This window comes from Oncorhynchus mykiss, chromosome 17 (genome assembly GCF_013265735.2).
Source record: "Oncorhynchus mykiss isolate Arlee chromosome 17, USDA_OmykA_1.1, whole genome shotgun sequence".
NCBI classification, from domain to species: domain Eukaryota; kingdom Metazoa; phylum Chordata; class Actinopteri; order Salmoniformes; family Salmonidae; genus Oncorhynchus; species Oncorhynchus mykiss.
In genome coordinates this window covers 3,251,347-3,273,027 of record NC_048581.1, presented here as the reverse complement: position 1 = coordinate 3,273,027, position 21,681 = coordinate 3,251,347, and the positions used below count along the sequence as shown (strand labels likewise).

The following is a 21,681-nucleotide window of genomic DNA, read 5'->3' as shown; positions in this document are numbered from 1 at the left end:
GTACAGGTACATCAAAGCTGGGACCGAGAGACTGAAAAACAGCTTCTATCTCAAGGACATCAGACTGTTAAACAGCCACCACTAACATTGAGTGGCTGCTGCCAACATACTGACTCAACTCCAGTCACTTTAATAATGGGAATAGATGGGAATTGATGTATAATATCACTAGCCACTTTAAACAATGCTACCTAATATAATGTTTACATACCCTACATTATTTATCTCATATGTATACGTATATACTGTACTCTATTTCATCTACTGCATCTTTATGTAATACATGTATCACTAGCCACTTTAACTATGCCACTTTGTTTACATACTCATCTCATATGTATATACTGCACTCAATACCATCTACTGTATCTTGCCTATGCTGCTCTGTACCATCACTCATTCATATATGTTTATGTACATATTCTTTATACCCTTACACTTGTGTGTATAAGACAGTAGTTTTGGAATTGTTAGTTAGATTACTTGTTGGTTATTACTGCATTGTCGGAACTAGAAGCACAAGCATTTCGCTACACTCGCATTAACATCTGCTAACCATGTGTATGTGACAAATAAAATTTGATTTGATTTTGATTGATGGATTGTGTTGTGCAGTAAGCAGGTTCAGGTTTATAACTGTGTCTCCTTCCACCTTCAAAGAATAGGCAAGGGGGCCAACCATGGAGAATAGTAAGACACTTAATTATTTCTTTAACTATAATGTATTGTTTGTCCTTGTGGGTCCGTTCATGTTTTTCAGCATAAAGTACTCTGCAGCCACTTAGTGTCGTGTGGACACCAGGTGAGGCCTCACACAGATTCCTGTTGAACATATGGGAGAATGATGTACATATATGGAGGAACATAATACTGTAACACAAGAGAGAGATGTGTGGATAGGACCAAGATTGGTAAACACTGTTGAAGTGTATAAATGTAATACATACATGCAGTCAAAAGACAGGAATTTGATCACCTCAAAGACATTCATACCTAAACTGCACATTAATTTGCCAAGGTAGAGTACATGATCAGTGAATATATTAAATGTACAGGCTACAATGTGGGGATCTCATGCATAGTAATAACTATATGTATATACGACTTGCATCCTTGGTACAACATGATCATATATTCTTCTCAATCCATAGGCTTCATTAATGTCATTCAGGCTGTTTTGAAGTTGATGCAACTGGCTATGATAGCTGAGGTTCATAGCTAGGTTCTGAACTAATATGTATACCAAACATTTGGGTCCATACACAGATTGGCTAGATAGCTAGCTACACATCCATGGGCATTCAGGGATTTTAATCATCCACTGTATAATAAGCAAGAACAAGAATAACAAGAACATAGCAATCTACGCGATTTCATCTATCTGCATGGCAAATATCAGCAAGTTAAGCTTACAAAATTGCACATTAAATTTGCAGTACATTTTTCAGCTAGCTAGATTCTATACATCCACTGTTTTACAAAATGACAGCCTGGTGTGCTGGCCATCTTTGATCCATTTCTTGTCTGTGTAGGGGTACCCCTCTCTCCTAGTATTTCTGTCTGCCATCTTTGCTGAAGAAAGTCTAACAGTCACTAGTGTAGCAGCAGCCTCCCCCGGTCCTAGTGCCGAACCGGTAGGACTTTTAAAATGCGATGGAACGGTTGACGAAAAAAAGAAATCACAGAAAAAATATATGGACTGATATTGATTTATTTAGTGGGGGCTAATATATATTTTAGTTCTAGCGATGTCCCTGATTCCTACCCTTTAACTTTGTGTCTGATAATAAAATATACATTTTACTCAACTGCGTTACCCACTCCAGTCAGCAGATGGCGGTCTGAGACTTTATGCTGTTGGTGTGACGTATAATCTAGTGGACGGAACGCTTCTTTCAACAGCAACAGTAAGTTATCCACCTCGGTAGCTTGCTAGACAAAAAAGCTGAACCAGTAAAGCTCTTTAGACGCTTTCGTGTTTATTAGCCACTGTATTTTAAACACACTTCTTTTGTCTAGTTAGTTATCCGATTTAATTTAATATTTACGGCGTTGTTGTTATTAGTCAGCTAGCAGTCTGGTTAAGTTAGCATTAGCATAGCTAACATCCGCGACCATGCGGTCACTAAGCTACTCTCCTTCTGCTAAAGAAGAGGTGGATATCACAGTAAAACAAGAAGTAGAGGCCGTTACTGTGAAAGAAGAGGAAGACGCGTTCAGAGTGAAAAAGGAGGAGGATGTTACAGTAAAACGAGAGGAGGATGCAGTTTATAGAGTGAAAGAGGAGGAGAGAGAGATGACTGTTACATCGAAAAAGGAGGAAGAAGAGGAACCTGGATATCTGGGCCCGGTTTTCCGAATGCATCTTAAGGCATCCAATGGTTCTAATGATGAATTTAGCCAAAATGTGATTTTGAGAAACCGTAACCTGACTAACACTAGTAAGTACTGTCTTAACAGAGGCACAAACTCTGCAGTTGTTGAACTGATGTTTGGTGTTAAAGCAGAAATCTGCAATTGCTACATTCATGTTATGACTTTTAAATAATTTATTTATAGCCATTGATTCTTGAAGAATATAACACATGCTTCATGAGCTTAGTTCAACTGTTTAGAACCCAGAATAAGCTTTTTTTACTTTAATGTTTAGAAACAATGTAAATAAACACTGTATCGCCTCAAAATGTCAGCTCGGGGATATGAACTTGCAACCGGTTACTAGTCCAACGCTCTAACCACTAGGCTACCCTGCTGCCTCAACATGGTTAAAACTATAATGTTGATATCATTGATGGTCAGGCCTTGCATCCATAGGTCTGTCTGTAGTTACATTTCTCCAACCCCATAATCATTTTATTACCAAAACAGTGGTGAAATGACAGATTTGTTATTGTTTGAACTACAGATTGCTGGATTGTGTTTTTTTTTTAAAACCACAACAAAATGGCTGCCTAGAGACTTGGTAAACAGCTGAGGGATGGGGGAAGGAGACCCATTGCTAACCACTCTCAAATTCATAGAGAACGATATTGTAGAAACCATAACCCAACACCGAGCGACCTCGTCAAGAAGTTCAGACATCTTGGCGTAACAGTTATAAGGTGTTGACTTGACAGTCGCTGGACCCAGGTTTGAGTTCAGCTCAGGGCCTCCCCCTGAATTCAATACACTATGAATACAAGGACTGGCCATCCATGAGGTCATATTGATAATTTAACCAGTTTTCTAGGCTATATAGTATATTCTAGAATTCATCCATGATGTCATAATGATAGTTTAACCAGGTTTCTAGGCTATATAGTATATTCTAGAATTAATCCATGATGTCATAATGATAGTTGCTGACTTTTGCCTTATACCTGCAGCAAATGCCTCTACCCCGTCTTCTGGCTGGGCAGAGGACTTTAGGATTTTAGTTACTGCGGTGTAACAAGGGCCTAGCCGTGCGGCCCTACCAACCCTTCTATTTCTTCGTAATGGCCCTAAGCGTGAGTTGGGTTTGTTCCTTCGTTCACGTTGTCACTCCCTTATTTTCCGGTCTAGTATGAGGCCTTGGATAGATATACTCCCATTTAAATATTCAGAGTGTTATGGATTCTTCCTATAATTCCTTACCTTCAAGTTTCTTTTACCTCTGTATATATCAATACCTAATAACTTCTTCTATTGGTTATTATGCTCGTCAGCTAGTAGTCACTTGGAAACTAGTATTGGTATATATTTTGACACACAATGACAGTTTTTTATTTTACCTTTATTTTACTAGGCAAGTCAGTTAAGAACAAATTCTTATTTTCAATGACGGCCTAGGAACAGTGTTCAGGGGCAGAACGACAGATTTGTACCGTGTCAGCTCGGGGATTCGAACTTGCAACCTTTCGGTTATTAGTCCAACTCTCTAACCACTCGGCTACCCTGCTGCCCCAAATATTCTTTAATTGGTAATTGGTATTCTCACAGCACTAACGCTAGATTCCAAATTCCAATATCCTAATACACTTCCAACTCTGTGTATGGACTCAATATATTGTAACGGGTACTTGGCTGTTTCCTTGTATTGCTAATCACATCTGTACTTGATGTCTCACTGTTTTACTGCCGCTTTGTCTGTGATCAAGAGGTGTCAAGACCCCTGTGTTTCAAATATGGTTCTCGTCTAACAAAAAGCGTATAGTGCAATAGTAAATTTACCTATGAGGATTCTCCATATGAAGTCTGTCTCATATGTCAGTGAGGATCATGCCTCTCTTATGATCTCTGTTCTCTTTATATACCTTTTTACAGGGGAAGTTCGCAAGTTTCTGGAGCTGTGGCTAAACCACACTTTCACACTGACACTGCCCTGCTGCTTGCACCGGCCGCTTACTCGGGAACTGTAGATTGCTTACACTGAGTGCTTACTCGGGGACTGTAGATTGCTTACACTGAGTGCTTACTCGGGGACTGTAGATTGCTTACACTGAGTGCTTACTCGGGGACTATAGATTGCTTACACTGAGTGCTTACACTGGGATGGTAGATTGCTTATTACGTCATCTTAGACCTGTGTCTAAATGGAAGCTTCTTATTCTAAATCTAGGTCATGCACTACTAACTCCCATTCTGTTGCTTCCGTGTTACTGTTGGCTGATTCTACTTAATGATACCAGCTGGTTGTTTCTACCACTTGAGGCGGCGTAGGTGGCATGTCAAGCGTCAGCTGGGAGAAGTCTATGATAGGTATCTCCTCTGCTTCCCCCTGTTGTCCAGTTTCTGCAGGTGTGGTCCATGGTTCCATGAGGTCCCGTGAATGCCTTGTGTTGCTGTACCCATTGCTTGATGGAGTGGGCAGATTCTTTTCATCTCTTGTCACACCAGATATACGACATCCATAACTAGTGGTTTCCTCATTAGCATGGAGGAGTTTATGCAATGAAATTGCCCTCGTGCCGCAATTTTAGAAAACACAAAGGGGCCTGTATTGTAGACCAAAAGTCTTCTACCACACTGCTTAGAGTTTCAACAACATGAATAACTTATTTCTAGTCTACAATCTTAGATGTCACTACTAATGTGAAAACAAGACAAAATATGACTTCTTGCTCATTTTAAGACAAAAATGTTAACATTCATTACAGATGTCAATTGTTGTACAACATCATGGCTATGCTGTTGGCATCAACTTTTACACTGGATTACCACTGTTGTGGGCCTTTAATCATCTGTCTGACTTTGTTGTTCACACAGGAGAGAGACGTGACTATCGTGGATCCTCTGGGGAGCCTCAACAACCTCATGATGCTGAGGAGACAGAGAAGAGTCTCTCCAGATCAGAACACCTCAATAAACACCCGCAGAGACCCACAGGGAAGAGAACTCACTGCTGCTCTGACTGTGGGAAGAGATTCACATCATCAGGCATTAAAATTCATCAGAGAACACACACAGGAGAGAATTCTTATAGCTGTGGTCAATGTGGGAAGAGATTTACTACATCTGGCAACCTGACTCAACACCAGAGAACACACACAGGAGAGAAATCTTATAGCTGTGATCAATGTGGGAAGAGATTTGCTACATCTGGCAACCTGACTCAACACCAGAGAAAACACACAGGAGAGAAATCTTATAGCTGTGATCAATGTGGGAGGAGATTTGCTACATCTGGCAACCTGACTCAACACCAGAGAACACATACAGGAGAGAAATCTTATAGCTGTGGTCAATGTTGGAGGAGTTTTACAACATTAATCTCTCTGAAAGTACACCAGAGAACACACACAAGAAAGAAACGTTATAGCTGTGATCAATGTGGGAAGAGATTTTCTACAACTGGCCACCTGACTAAACACCAGAGAACACACACAGGAGAGAAACCTTATAGCTGTGATCAATGTGGGAAGAGATTTGCTACATCTGGCAACCTGACTCAACACCAGAGAAAACACACAGGAGAGAAACATTATAGCTGTGATCAGTGTGGGAGGAGATTTGCTACATCTGGCAACCTGACTCGACACCAGAGAACACACACAGGAGAGAAACCTTATAGCTGTGGTCAATGTGTGAGGAGATTTGCTACATCTGGCAACCTGACTCGACACCAGAGAACACACACAGGAGAGAAACCTTATATCTGTGGTAAATGTGGGAGGAGTTTTTGTCGATCTGGAGATCTGACAGTGCACAAGAGAACACACACAGGAGAGAAATCTTGTAGCTGTGGTCAATGTGGAAAAGGTTTTAGTCAATCTGGCTCTCTGGCTCAACACCAGAGAACACACAGGATTGAAATCTCATAGCTGTGACCAGAGATAATCTGATAAATGATCTCTGATCAAATATTAGAAAATACATACATGAAGTAGTTGTTTCATGATTTCAATGAATTAATGTCACAATGTAGAATTTTTTAACATTGTAGTAGGCGTATTGTAATGATTTCACAATGTAGAAGCCTAAACGTGTGCCCACTTGGATCAAATCAAATGTATTTATAAAGCCCTTCTTATATCAGCAGATATCTCAAAGTGCTGTACAGAAACCCAGCCTAAAACCCCAAACAGCAAGCAATGCAGGTGTAGAATCACGGTGGCTAGTAAAAACTCCCTAGAAAGGCCAAAATCTAGGAAAAACCCTAGAGAGGAACCAGGCTATGAGGGGTGGCCAGCCCTCTTCTGGCTGTGCCGGGTGGAGATTATAACAGAACATGGCCAAGATGTTCAAATGTTCATAAATGACCAGCATGGTCAAATAATAATAATCACAGTAGTTGTCGAGGGTGCAACAGATCAACACCTCAGGAGTAAATGTCAGTTGGCTTTTCATAGCCGATCATTAAGAGTATCTCTTCTGTTCCTGTTGTCTCTAGAGAGTTGAAAACAGCAGGTTTGGGATAGGTAGCACATCCGGTGAACGGGTCAGGGTTCCATAGCCGCAGGGAGAACAGTTGAAACTGGAGCAGCAGCACGGCCAGGTGGACTGGGGACAGCAAGGAGTCATCATGCCAGGTTGTCCTGAGGCCTGGTCCTATCTCGTTAGCATGTAGCATGACGCACTGATTGGTGTCACCTCGTTAGTCAGTATGTGTTACACCTGTGCTGGCTTGTCCATCTCGTAATTGGGAAGGTGTTTCGCCTGAGCTGGTCCAGGTTCTATTTAAGAGTGTCTGGCCCAGTGCTCCAGTTGTCTTGATAGATGTGGAGAGTCAACACCTTTAGTTGCGCCACCTTTTTGGTTTAAAGATGTTTTCACTTCAGGTTGAAGCTTCTTTCTGAAGAGAGCTTTTTTTTGAAGAAGAAAAATGAATACAAACAAGCAAACCTGGTCGGTTCCGGGGATTGGTATAGCAAATACCGTAAGATTTTCATGGACTGAAAAGGAGATGGAACCTTGGGGCAGGGAAACTTTTGGAAGGACCATATTGATGGTCCTCAGGATAGAGGTGAAGGAAGTACTCTGCCTTCAAGGCAACCCAAATGAAAAGGGATGTGACGTTTCACAAGCAAGAGAAACATGATGATGTATTGAAGATGGCAAAGGAAGCCATTATTAGGGGAGGAGAGGGTTCCAGGCGTTACTCAGGGAGTCCCCGAAGAGTGTGGATGGCTACCTCCATCCTCCGGTGATGTTCTCCCTGGGGGCTGACAGGGGAACACTCTACTATGCACGTCAGCCCCCGTTCTGCAGGCGTTGTATGGCCTACGGCCATATCCTGGGCTCGTGCACCGCCAAGAAATGTCGTTTTTGTGGGTCGGAAGAGCACGAGGCCAAGGAGTGTGACGAGCCCAAGGCTTGCCACGGGTGTGGCTCAAGAGCACACCTGTGGCGTGATTGCCCGGCTCGTCACAGGTCATACGCGTCTGCAGCTGGGGGGGGAGCGGGGGATGGGGGGAGGAAAGAAAGGACGCGTGCGGATTACATGGATGGCACAGGGGAAAAGACGGCGCAGGAAGAAGATGGGAAGAAGGATGAGGTGAGAAGAAAGAGGCGAGGAGAAGAAAAGAATGGAACAGAAGGAGAGAAGAAAAAGGGGACGGAAGAAGAAGAAGGTGGAGGAGCTGAGAAGAGGGAGAAGGGGACAGTGGTACGAGAAGGAGTGGAAGAGGGAACGGGGACAGTGACGAGGGAGGAGTGGAGGTGGGGGAGATGGGGGGAAGGAGTGGAGTGGGGGGACAGCCTGCCAGGCTTCCTCGAGGTCGAAATGAGGGATTTGGTGGAGGGGTTAGTGGGGATGGGACGTTGTGTCTCCCCGCTACCTCCTTCACCAAAGAAGAAAGGGATAAAGAGGGGGAGCTTGGCAGGAAGTGAGAGGGAGGGGGGTGTGGAGGGGGAGGGGGGGGTTAAGAGAGTGGCGGGGGGGGGGGTATTTTGTCCTCCCGGTTTGCCTCAGCCCCTTGCATTTTAGTGGATAACTCCAGTGAGGGGTCGTGGGTTGTTTGCTAGAGGGATCCCAACTCCTGTTTGGGGAGATGGGGTCCCCTACATGCAGCCCCGAGGCAAACAGGGAGGGGGGGATGGTGGGTGGGGAGGGAGGACCCAACACACTGCCTGGATCATGGGTTGGGATGGAGGACGGGGGGGCGTCAGGAGAGGAGAGGACGTCCCCGCCGGTGGAGATGGACCAGGGGAGCATCGGGTGAGTCTCCTGGTTTTTCTTTGGGTTTTGGGGTTTTTATTTGTTGTAAATAATTAAATGAATAGTTGTTTCTTTTTTTAGTCTAAATGTTAGGGGGTTAAGGGATAATGTTAAAAGGAGGGCGGTTTTTTGTTATTTAGAGGGTGTGGGGTTTGATTTCTGTTTTTTACAGGAGGCTCACCTGAGGGATGGTGGGGATGTGTGTAGATTTAAGAGGGAGTGGGATAAGGGGGAATCTTTTTGGGGCATAGGAGGGGTGCACTCAACAGGAGTAGGGATTTTGTGTGGGCATAGAGAGGTTAAAATAGAGAACACTTTTGTAATAATGCAGGGTAGAGTTTTGGGGATAGATGTTAAGTTTATGAGACTTGTTCCGCTATGTTCTTTAAGTCGGTTAGGGCCAGACAGAGTAGGAAGGTAATGCAGGGAGTTAGGGAAGAAAATGGTAGTATAGTAATTTAACCAGAGGAAATGGTCAGGGTGACAACTGATCATTTCCAAGGTTTATTTAAGGAAAGGGAAATAGATGTAGAGCAGGGAAACGTGTTTTTAGAACACTTGTCCCGGCAGTTGCCAGAGGACATTAGAGACGTGATGGAGGCCCAGATCTCACTAGAAGAGGTTGAGAGCGCTCTTAGGAGGATGGAAAAAGGGAAGGTGCCTGGGATGGATGGGCTGCCGGCTGAGTTTTACCTCAAGTTTTGGGGTATACTTGGACCAGTGGTTCTCGAAGTCTTGAAGGCCATCCTTGAGACGGGGGTCCCGGGGGGATCAATGGCTGTTGGTGAGCTGTCACTTCTTTATAAGAAGGGGGAAGCAACTGACCTTGGCAACTGGCGGCCATTGACCATGCTGTGTGTAGATTACAAGATTCTTGCAAAGGTTTTAGCAGACCGGTTGCGCACAGCCCTTCCCTACGTCGTCCACGAGGATCAGACGTGCGGGGTAGAGGGCCGCTCTATAAGATGGAACCTACAGTTGATCAGGGATTCCATCGCTTGGGTTGAAGATAGAGGGCTGCCTTTAATGGTAGCAGCGCTAGATCAGGCGAAAGCTTTTGATCGCGTGAATAGATCTTTTCTATTCAGGGTGTTAGGTAGATTAGGATTTGGGGAGAAGTTTATAGGATGGATCCGTACTTTATATGTCGGAGCGGGGTGTCGAGTTAGTGTAAATAGTCACTTAGGTGACGTTTTTGACCTCTCGTCTGGGGTCAGGCAGGGATGCCCACTCTCGGCTCTCCTCTTCGTTCTGTACATGGAGCCTCTGGGGGCTGCCATTAGGGCAGACACAGGGGTGGAAGGCTTGTTGATCCCTGGAAGCGGTGGGCTGCGTGTTAAGATGACGCAGTACGCCGACGACACTTCCTTGCTGTTGTGCAAGGACTCGTGCCTGACAAGGTCCCTTGCCATCTTTGGGGATTTCACCCGAGCGTCGGGAGCAGTTCTGAACCATGCAAAGTCTTCCGTCAAGTTTTTCGGAAGATGGCGCTGTAGAACGGATGTGCCTGGTGGGTTATCTCTCTGTGAAGGGGCCCTGAGGATTCTCGGGGTTCATTTTGAGACCTCCGGCTCAGCGACGCTAAACTGGAACATGCGTATCGCAGTGGTACAGAGGAAGCTAGCAATGTGGAAGGCTAGGTATTTGTCTTTTATGGGCAAAGTCCTGGTCCTAAAGGTGGATGTGTTGCCGTCTCTTTTGTATGTGGCGTACATCTATCCATTGCCGGCTTGTCTGAGGAGGCCTCTAGTGAGGCTTGTGTTTCAGTTTATGTGGAGTGGCAGGTGCGAGTGGGTCGCCAGGGCACGCATGATCTGTCCCATCGGGGAGGGAGTTAGGGGGGTACCACATTTCCCCCTCAAGCTGGACGCCATTTTTGTTTCTTTCTTGTTGACGGAGCTTGCTCGTCCGGTTATACACCCGTCCGGTTACCTCCTGCGGGTGTTCTTCTCGTATAAGGCGAGAAGCGTAATGGTGTGGTCTAACGCGGGTCCTTGGGCGGAACAGCTGCCGTGGCATTTTGGCCATGCGGCCAAGTGGCTGCGTGCGCACCCCGAGGTTGAAGTTGCCCGAGTAGGTTTAGACCACAGGCACCTGTACGAGGAGGTCAGGCAGGCAGGGAGTCCTGCGCCTGTAGCGGGCATCTCGTCAGTGGTCTGGGAGGGAGTGCAGGCGCGGGGCCTGGACAACAGGCTCAAGGACCTGAATTGGTTGGGCCTCCATAAGTGCTTGCCGGTACGTGCCATCTTGTACCGGTATAGTTTGGTGCAATCCCCCACCTGTCCAAGATCCTCTTGTGGCAGGGAGGAGACTGTGCGCCATGCCTTCTGGGACTGTGCCTTTGCCGGACTAGTCTGGGCTAGGGCACGGGTAATGCTAGGTGTGGTTAGGAGTGATTTTGTTTTGACATGGGCTAGGCTAGAGAGAGGCGTAGGGAGAGCAAAGGGAACGGATAGGGACAGGTTTCTGCTCTGGCTTCTCATGAGTCTCTTTAAAAAGGGACTGTGGGAAGCCAGGCAGAATTTAGTCAAGACAGGGAGAGATTGGGGGGTGGAAGGGATAGTGAGAAGGGTGGAAGGTGATTTGAGGGGGAAGATGGAGAGGAAGTGGGGGAAGCATGCGGCACGGGAGAGGTGGAAAGGGGGTTTAGGGCTGGGAGTGTTAGAGTGAGTTTGGTAAGGGGATAGTTTAGGGAAGGGGAGATAGGGAAAGGGTTAGGTATTGGTTAGGTATGACGGGGAGGGACGATGCTCCCCTGAGGTTTGTTTTTGTAAATACAATTAATTAAGAATGAATGAGAATTATGATTTTGTAATAGTATGAATGGTATTGATTGTAATAAATTATTTTAACCACCTTTTTGGTTTGCTTCCTGTTTTTAAGTTGTGGGTTTTTCTCTTGTTTGCCTCTTCTTGGGCAGATTTAGTGGGTCTCATGGTGGGTGTCTTTTAGGTCCCAGTTGTTGTTACTAGTCAACTTTCAGTGGACACTGAGAGCAAAACTTCAACATTATGTTATTGTACTTTTATTGTATCAAATGGTTGTTTTATGCAACAGAATAGAGGGTTCTTAGAACTATTGTGTCTGTGTTCTACTGAGGATGGGCCTTCTGGGAGGAAACACTGACAGGAGATTTACAATGTCTTTTGGGTGATAAAACCTAAAGAGACTGCATTCCAGAACATGAGTTAATGTTTCTGTTCTATATGTTACCAGGGGGAGATGACCCCAGGGCCAGACCCTGGTCTCTACACAGAGTACTGTTTTTACAGCGGACACTGTCTGCTGTAAATTATAAGTATCTTTCATACAAATCTTAACCTTGTGACCCGTTCTATACATCTGTTGTTAGTCATGTAGGTTGAAAGGGGTGCATCTTAGCTATAAAAGACCTTTGTACTTTTGTATCGTGGCTCTATGAATCATCTGGGGGTGATTTGTTGACCAGCCATCATTATCGTAGAGCACTCAATTGATTCACTTTATATGTGTGTGTTGTATTGACCTGTTCCCTTATTATTAAGTGAATAAAGATTTAGATTAAGAATAACTCACGTGATAAGTTTGTCTCAATTGATATTAAAGAAATTAACAAACACATTTGGCGATGGGGATGTGAATCCTGATTAGGTGACTGCTCCTGACGACCTCGGTAAATGGTGCACGAGGGATCCCTTTAACATGGGGTCTCAGGGAGACGATCATGTCAGCTGCTGCTGCTCCAAGACATCATGAGGTGATATGGTGAACTGATGTTGAACTGGGCGGTCAGTCATTCATTCTGTACTATGAGAAATCTGTACTATCATTTCATTTCATTCATCAATCATTTCACTGTACTATCAAATCAAATTGTATTAGTCACATGCGCCGAATACAACAGTGAAATGCTTACAGTGAGTCCTTACAGTGAAATGCTGACTTACAAGCCCCTAACCAACAATGCAGTTTTAAAAAACTACAAATAAGAATAAGAAATAAAAGGAACAAGTAATTAAGGAGCAGAAGTTAAATATCAATAGCTAGACTATATACAGGGTATTACGGTACAGAGTCAATGTGGAGGCTATATACAGGGGTTACCAGTACAGAGTCAATGTGGAGACTATATACAGAGGGTACCGGTACAGAGTCAATGTGGAGGCTATATACAGGGTGTTACGGTACAGAGTCAATGTGGAGGCTATATACAGGGGTTACCGGTACAGAGTCAATGTGGAGACTACATACAGGGGGTACTGGTACAGAGTCAACGTGCTGGGGCACCGGTTAGTCGAGGCAATCGAGGTAATATGTACATATAGGGAGAGTTATTAAAGTGACAATGCATAGATGATAACAGAGTGTGTGGGGGGGCTCTTCCTCTGACACCGCCTGGTATAGAGGTCCTGGATGGCAGGAAGCTTGGCCCCAGTGATGTACTGGGCTGTACGCACTACCCTCTGTAGTGCCTTGTAGTTGGAGGCCAAGCTGTTGCTATACCAGAAAGTGATGCAACCAGTCAGGATGCTCTCGATGGTGCAGCTGTAGAACCTTTTGAGGATCTGAGGTCCCATGCTACATTTTTTCATCTCCTGAGGGGGAATAGGTTTTGTCGTGCCGTCTTCACGATTGTCTTGGTGTGCTTGGACCGTGATAGTTTGCTAGTGATGCGGACACCAGGGAACTTGAAGCTCTCAACCTGCTCCACTACAGCCCCGTCGATGAGAATGGGGGTGTGCTCTGTCTTCCTTTCCCTGTAGTCCACAATCATCTTCTTTTGTCTTGGTCACGTTGAGGGAGAGGTTGTTGTCCTGGCACCACACAGCCAGATCTCTGACCTCCTCCATATAGGCTGTCTCCTCGTGGTTGGTGATCAGGCCTACCACTGTTGTGGCATCGGAAAACTTAATGATGGTGTTGGAGTCATGCCTGGTCGTGCAGTTATTAGTGAACAGGATGTACGGGAGGGGGTTGAGCACGCACTCCTGAGGGGCCACTGTGTTGAGGATCAGCGTGGAGCATGTGTTGTTACCTTCCCTTAAAAAACATGAGCTGGCGCACACCCAGAAAAATACTTTGTGTGGAGGTGCTGACTAACGGCGAATAAACAATCAAAAGAAAGTCGCACACTCCATGTATAATCTCCCAGCAATTTAATGGGTATTTACCAACCCTAACCTTAACCCCTACCGTAACCATTTTACATGTCAAAAGCCCATCCTGTTAGATCTGAACCAAATGGAGCGATCGGATGACAGAAATCACATTTATGTGCCAGGTGTAACTGAGGCCGTAGATGCTCCATAGCCATTAATTTGAGTGTTTTATATAATATGACTAAATATATTATATATTTATTTCTGTGTTGCAGGAGCAGTCAGGAAATGGAACGGCAAGGCTGCAGAGCTGTAGGAGACCACCTCTCCTGGTAGAGCTGGGGGTGGTGTTTACCACTCCACCACGTCTTCAGCAGGCTGAAAAAGTGGGATTGATCCATTTGTTAGTTTCAGTTTTCAGTAGTTGAATCCTTTCACATAAGATTGATTTCAAAATTTTTCATCTTCAACAAATGGCCTGGGATTGGTTGAAAAGTGATACTAAACACACATACCATAGTGGAAGATTTACTGAATTTACACTAAGATGGATCTTGCTTTTTCACATATTTGTTCATTGGTTTTGCTAGTCTGTTGATTGCCAGTCATTGGGTTAATTTGTTTTGCAATATGTTCAAATCAAATCAAGCTTTATTTATACAGCACATTTCAGACACGGATACAAACCAACGGGTTCACAGGAAAAAAACAATGAAAATAAACAAATATTTAAAACACAAACATAAGAGGATAAAAAAACAGAATAACTGAAAACTAATGAGCATTCTAAGGAAATGTCATCGATTAAAATATTAACAATTCACTGCAATATGCAACCCAAAATATCCTGTCTTTCTCCATTGTTTGATGTTACGTTCTCCAGCAAGAAAACCAAAAATGTCCCTCAAACAGAAGAGGGAACTAACAACAACCACAACTAAACATGTTTTAGGAGGGGCTCTGATTGGTTCTCCCTATATGCTAACAATCTACACGGGCAAAAGTCCAACCTCAAAACATAAATGGAAAAACAAAAGCCTGGAACACCTTCCCCCTTAAGACAACAAATATATCCTATATTTTAGTTGGATAAGTTTGCTCACCACCAACATAAAACAATTTCCATTTCACAATATAATCAACCACAATGCTTCACCTTCACCAATATAAACATGGTGTCTACTGGCTGTCAACAATTAAATATAGGAAAAACACCTTGTTTTCCCACTAGCTTCTAGAACTCTCGTCTTCCTGAAACTCACTAGCTTCTAGAACTCTCGTCTTCCTGAAACTCACTAGATTCTAGAACTCTCGTCTTCCTGAAACTCACTAGCTTCTAGAACTCTCATCCCTTTGGAACGAGCCCAAACAAAACTCATCCCCAATACAAAGAACCGTGCAGTCAAAATAAATTGTGATCCATGGCAACGCACTGGCTAAACGCAAAACACAAATCTTTTTGACCGCCCACCTTTGAGACAATCAGCATCCAAGTTGTCCTTACCACAGACATGTCTGATTTCAAGAGGAAACTCCTGCAATATCCGTAGTAACTTTCCACCTCACCGCGGAGCTTCTCTCTCTTTTCAGGGTTCACTAGATAGGCATGTTGTTGGATCGGGGCCCAGTCCCCAATGTCATGCTCTAGCACATCTGAGAATTAACCCTGATATTCTAAAAGTAGGGCAATAATGTCAATATAATTGTACCAAAAATTGTCAGTTGGTTGCATTAATAAATATCACTACTAAATGTTACATGAAATGTAAATATGAAATATTTAGTTGCATAGTCTTATTTTCAATGGCTTTTCAATTACATTTTGCTATGTGTGATAGCCCCAATGTCAAAACACAGTTTTAATGTCTCCAAATCAATAACCAATATGCAGGAACAGTTTGGGGATAAATTGAAAACCTAAACATAACATGTGCTATTTACACAAACATCTGCCACAATAATCATATTACTTGTATTTTTTAAACAAGCTCCTTATAAACTGCACAAGCACCAGAAACACTGTTGTTTTGACAAATAGAAGAAAAATCACGGATATCAATTAGGGAGGAAATCAGGTTGTATGTGCTGTTGAAACTAACACAACTAAAAACATGGAAATGTGAGATATATTTCACCTCACTGGTTAGAGGACAACCTGCAGAAGACAGTCAGCTACATGTTGGAGTGATGCATTTAAATGTAGGGGGCGCTAAACAAAGGAACACAACACTTATTTGTCATCACTCATCAATATCATGTTGAAATCAATTGTGCCGACAGGAGGGAGATGAGGTTGCACGTCCTGTTAAAACTAACAGCTCAAAAATAACTCCTTCATGTATGTATTTTCTGATGTTTGATCAGAGATCTTTTATCAGAGTACCTCTTGTCACACTGAACACAGCTATAATATTTCTCTCCTGTGTGTGTTCTCTGGTGTGATGTCAGCTTGTCAGATCTACCAAAACTCTTCCCACATTGATCACAGCTATAAGGTTTCTCTCCTGTGTGTATTCTCTGGTGCAATGTCAGATGGCCAGATGTAGTAAAACTCTTCCCACATTGACCACAGCTATAAGGTTTCTCTCCTGTGTGTATTCTCTGGTGCAATGTCAGATGGCCAGATGTAGTAAAACTCTTCCCACATTGACCACAGCTATAAGATTTCTCTCCTGTGTGTATTCTCTGGTGTTGAGTCAAATTGCCAGATGTAGTAAAACTCTTCCCACATTGACCACAGCTATAAGGTTTCTCTCCAGTGTGTATTCTCTGGTGCAATGTCAGATAGCCAGATGTAGTGAAACTCTTCCCACATTGACCACAGCTATAAGGTTTCTCTCCTGTGTGTATTCTCTGGTGCAATGTCAGATGGCCAGATCTAGTAAATCTCTTCCCACATTGACCACAGCTATAAGGTTTCTCTCCTGTGTGTTTTCTCTGGTGTACTGTAAGATTGCTAGATTTAGTAAAACTTCTCCCACATTGAACACAGCTATAAGGTCTCTCTCCTGTGTGTATTCTCTGGTGCAATGTCAGATGGCCAGATCTAGTAAAACTCTTTCCACATTGACCACAGCTATAAGGTTTCTCTCCAGTGTGTATTCTCTGGTGCAATGTCAGAGAGCCAGATGTAGTAAAACTCTTCCCACATTGAATACAGGTAAAATATTTCTCTCCTGTGTGGATTCTCTGATGAATTTTAATGCCTGCTGAGGAGGTGAAACTCTTCCCACAGTCAGAGCAGCAGTGAGTTCTCTTCCCTGTGGGTCTCTGTGGGTGTTTATTGAGGTGTTCTGATCTGGAGAGACTCTTCTCTGTCTCCTCAGCATCATGAGGTTGTTGAGGCTCCCCAGAGGATCCACGATAGTCACGTCTCTCTCCTGTGTGAACAACAAAGTCAGACAGATGATTAAAGGCCCACAACAGCGGAAATCCATTGAAAAAGGTGATGCCAACAGCATAGCCATGATGTTGTACAACAATTTCTGTTCGTAATGAATGTTAAAATTATTTGACAATTGTCTTAAAATGAGCAAAAAGTCATATTTTGTCTTGTTTTCACATTAGTAGTAACATCTAAGATTGTAGACTAGAAATAAGTTATTCATGTTGTTGAAACTCTAAGCAGTGTGGTAGAAGACTTTTGGTCTACAATACAGGCCCCCCTTCTGTGTTTTCTAAAATTGCGGCACCAGGGCAATTTGACTGCAGAAACTCCTCCATGCTGATGAGGAAACCACTCGTTATGGATGTAGTATATCTGGTAATGAGGAAACCACTAGTTATGGATGTAGTATATCTGGTAATGAGGAAACCACTAGTTATGGATGTAGTATATCTGGTAATGAGGAAACCACTAGTTATGGATGTAGTATATCTGGTAATGAGGAAACCACTAGTTATGGATGTAGTATATCTGGTAATGAGGAAACCACTAGTTATGGATGTAGTATATCTGGTAATGAGGAAACCACTAGTTATGGATGTAGTATATCTGGTAATGAGGAAACCACTAGTTATGGATGTAGTATATCTGCTAATGAGGAAACCACTAGTTATGGATGTAGTATATCTGGTAATGAGGAAACCACTAGTTATGGATGTAGTATATCTGGTAATGAGGAAACCACTAGTTATGGATGTAGTATATCTGGTAATGAGGAAACCACTAGTTATGGATGTAGTATATCTGGTAATAAGGAAACCACTAGTTATTGATGTAGTATATCTGGTAATGAGGAAACCACTAGTTATGGATGTAGTATATCTGGTAATGAGGAAACCACTAGTTATGGACGTAGTATATCTGCTAATGAGGAAACCACTAGTTATGGATGTAGTATATCTGGTAATGAGGAAACCACTAGTTATGGATGTGGTATATCTGGTAATGAGGAAACCACTAGTTATGTATGTAGTATATCTGGTAATGAGGAAACCGATAGTTATGGATGTAGTATATCTGGTCATGAGGAAACCACTAGTTATGGATGTAGTATATCTGGTAATGAGGAAACCACTAGTTATGGATGTAGTATATCTGCTAATGAGGAAACCACTAGTTATGGATGTAGTATATCTGGTAATGAGGAAACCACTAGTTATGGATGTAGTATATCTGGTAATGAGGAAACCACTAGTTATGGATGTAGTATATCTGCTACTGAGGAAACCACTAGTTATGGACGTAGTATATCTGGTAATGAGGAAACCACTAGTTATGGATGTAGTATATCTGGTAATGAGGAAACCACTAGTTATGGATGTAGTATATCTGGTAATGAGGAAACCACTAGTTATGGACGTAGTATATCTGCTAATGAGGAAACCACTAGTTATTGATGTAGTATATCTGGTAATGAGGAAACCACTAGTTATGGATGTAGTATATCTGGTAATGAGGAAACCACTAGTTATGGACGTAGTATATCTGGTAATGAGGAAACCACTAGTTATGGACGTAGTATATCTGGTAATGAGGAAACCACTAGTTATTGATGTAGTATATCTGGTAATGAGGAAACCACTAGTTATGGATGTAGTATATCTGGTAATGAGGAAACCACTAGTTATGGACGTAGTATATCTGCTAATGAGGAAACCACTAGTTATTGATGTAGTATATCTGGTAATGAGGAAACCACTAGTTATGGATGTAGTATATCTGGTAATGAGGAAACCACTAGTTATGGATGTAGTATATCTGGTAATGAGGAAACCACTAGTTATGGATGTAGTATATCTGGTAATGAGGAAACCACTAGTTATGGATGTGGTATATCTGCTAATGAGGAAACCACTAGTTATTGATGTAGTATATCTGGTAATGAGGAAACCACTAGTTATGGATGTAGTATATCTGGTAATGAGGAAACCACTAGTTATGGACGTAGTATATCTGGTAATGAGGAAACCACTAGTTATGGATGTAGTATATCTGGTAATGAGGAAACCACTAGTTATGGACGTAGTATATCTGGTAATGAGGAAACCACTAGTTATGGACGTAGTATATCTGGTAATGAGGAAACCACTAGTTATGGATGTAGTATATCTGCTAATGAGGAAACCACTAGTTATGGATGTAGTATATCTGGTAATGAGGAAACCACTAGTTATGGATGTAGTATATCTGGTAATGAGGAAACCACTAGTTATGGATGTAGTATATCTGCTAATGAGGAAACCACTAGTTATGTATGTAGTATATCTGGTAATGAGGAAACCACTAGTTATGGACGTAGTATATCTGGTAATGAGGAAACCACTAGTTATGGACGTAGTATATCTGGTAATGAGGAAACCACTAGTTATGGATGTAGTATATCTGGTAATGAGGAAACCACTAGTTATGGACGTAGTATATCTGCTAATGAGGAAACCACTAGTTATGGATGTAGTATATCTGGCAATGAGGAAACCACTAGTTATGGATGTGGTATATCTGGTAATGAGGAAACCACTAGTTATGTATGTAGTATATCTGCTAATGAGGAAACCACTAGTTATGGACGTAGTATATCTGGTAATGAGGAAACCACTAGTTATGGATGTAGTATATCTGGTAATGAGGAAACCACTAGTTATGGATGTAGTATATCTGGTAATGAGGAAACCACTAGTTATGGATGTAGTATATCTGGTAATGAGGAAACCACTAGTTATGGATGTAGTATATCTGCTAATGAGGAAACCACTAGTTATGGATGTAGTATATCTGGTCATGAGGAAACCACTAGTTATGGATGTAGTATATCTGGTAATGAGGAAACCACTAGTTATGGATGTAGTATATCTGCTAATGAGGAAACCACTAGTTATGGATGTAGTATATCTGGTAATGAGGAAACCACTAGTTATGGATGTAGTATATCTGCTAATGAGGAAACCACTAGTTATGGATGTAGTATATCTGCTAATGAGGAAACCACTAGTTATGGATGTAGTATATCTGCTAATGAGGAAACCACTAGTTATGGATGTAGTATATCTGGTAATGAGGAAACCACTAGTTATGGATGTAGTATATCTGCTAATGAGGAAACCACTAGTTATGGATGTAGTATATCTGGTAATGAGGAAACCACTAGTTATGGATGTAGTATATCTGGTAATGAGGAAACCACTAGTTATGGATGTGGTATATCTGCTAATGAGGAAACCACTAGTTATGGATGTAGTATATCTGGTAATGAGGAAACCACTAGTTATGGATGTAGTATATCTGCTAATGAGGAAACCACTAGTTATGGATGTAGTATATCTGGTAATGAGGAAACCACTAGTTATGGATGTAGTATATCTGGTAATGAGGAAACCACTAGTTATGGATGTAGTATATCTGCTAATGAGGAAACCACTAGTTATGGATGTAGTATATCTGGTAATGAGGAAACCACTAGTTATGGATGTAGTATATCTGCTAATGAGGAAACCACTAGTTATGGATGTAGTATATCTGGTAATGAGGAAACCACTAGTTATGGATGTAGTATATCTGCTAATGAGGAAACCACTAGTTATGGATGTAGTATATCTGGTAATGAGGAAACCACTAGTTATGGATGTAGTATATCTGGTAATGAGGAAACCGATAGTTATGGACGTAGTATATCTGCACAAAAATAATATTTTGGGAAAAAATGAACTTTGGCTATCTACCTGGGAGTCTCGTGAGTGAAAACATCCGAAGTTCATCAAAGGTAAACAATTTAATTTGATTGCTTTTCTGATTTTCGTGACCAGGTTGCCTGCTGCTAGCTAGGCATAATGCTATGCTAGGCTATCGATAAACTTACAGAAATGCTTGTCTAGCTTTGGCTGTAAAGCATAATTTCAAAATCTGAGATAACAGGGTGATTAACAAAAGGCTAAGCTGTGTTTGAATATACACTGCTCAAAAAAAGAAAGGGAACACTTAAACAACACAATGTAACTCCAAGTCAATCACACTTCTGTGAAATCAAACTGTCCACTTAGGAAGCAACACTGATTGACAATACATTTCACATGCTGTTGTGCAAATGGAATAGACAACAGGTGGAAATTATAGGCAATTAGCAAGACACCCCCAATAAAGGAGTGGTTCTGCAGGGGGTGACCACAGACCACTTCTCAGTTCCTATGCTTCCTGGCTGATGTTTTGGTCACTTTTGAATGCTGGCGGTGCTTTCACTCTAGTGGTAGCATGAGACAGAGTCTACAAACACACAAGTGGCTCAGGTAGTGCAGCTCATCCAGGATGGCACATCAATGCGAGCTGTGGCAAGAAGGTTTGCTGTGTCTGTCAGCGTAGTGTCCAGAGCATGGAGGCGCTACCAGGAGACAGGCCAGTACATCAGGAGACGTGGAGGAGGCCGTAGGAGGGCAACAACCCAGCAGCAGGACGCTACTTCCGCCTTTGTGCAAGGAGGAGCACTGCCAGAGCCCTGCAAAATGACCTCCAGCAGGCCACAAATGTGCATGTGTCTGCTCAAACGGTCAGAA

General features: G+C 42.6%; 2 protein-coding genes across 2 annotated transcripts in view; one reads left to right on the top strand and one right to left on the bottom strand.

The window, feature by feature from the left end:
* The first annotated feature begins 1,885 nt into the window (after positions 1–1,885).
* Positions 1,886–11,908, top strand: LOC118940059. Its single transcript, XM_036948282.1, has 4 exons — positions 1,886–2,441; positions 5,227–5,332; positions 7,630–7,954; positions 11,834–11,908. Exons 1-4 carry the CDS (start codon positions 2,117–2,119, stop codon positions 11,906–11,908), a joined length of 831 nt encoding a protein of 276 aa, XP_036804177.1. The 5' UTR covers positions 1,886–2,116.
* A 2,233-nt stretch (positions 11,909–14,141) lies between these two features.
* Positions 14,142–21,681, bottom strand: part of LOC118940058 (zinc finger protein 660-like) — a 29,531-nt gene continuing 21,991 nt past the window's right edge. Inside the window, exons 2-3 of the mRNA XM_036948281.1 lie at positions 17,023–17,075; positions 14,142–16,965 (exon numbers count right to left, since the gene is read on the bottom strand). Of these exons, the coding sequence (XP_036804176.1) occupies positions 16,030–16,965; positions 17,023–17,075 (989 nt within the window). The 3' untranslated portion in view covers positions 14,142–16,029. The remainder of the gene's footprint in view (positions 16,966–17,022; positions 17,076–21,681) is intronic.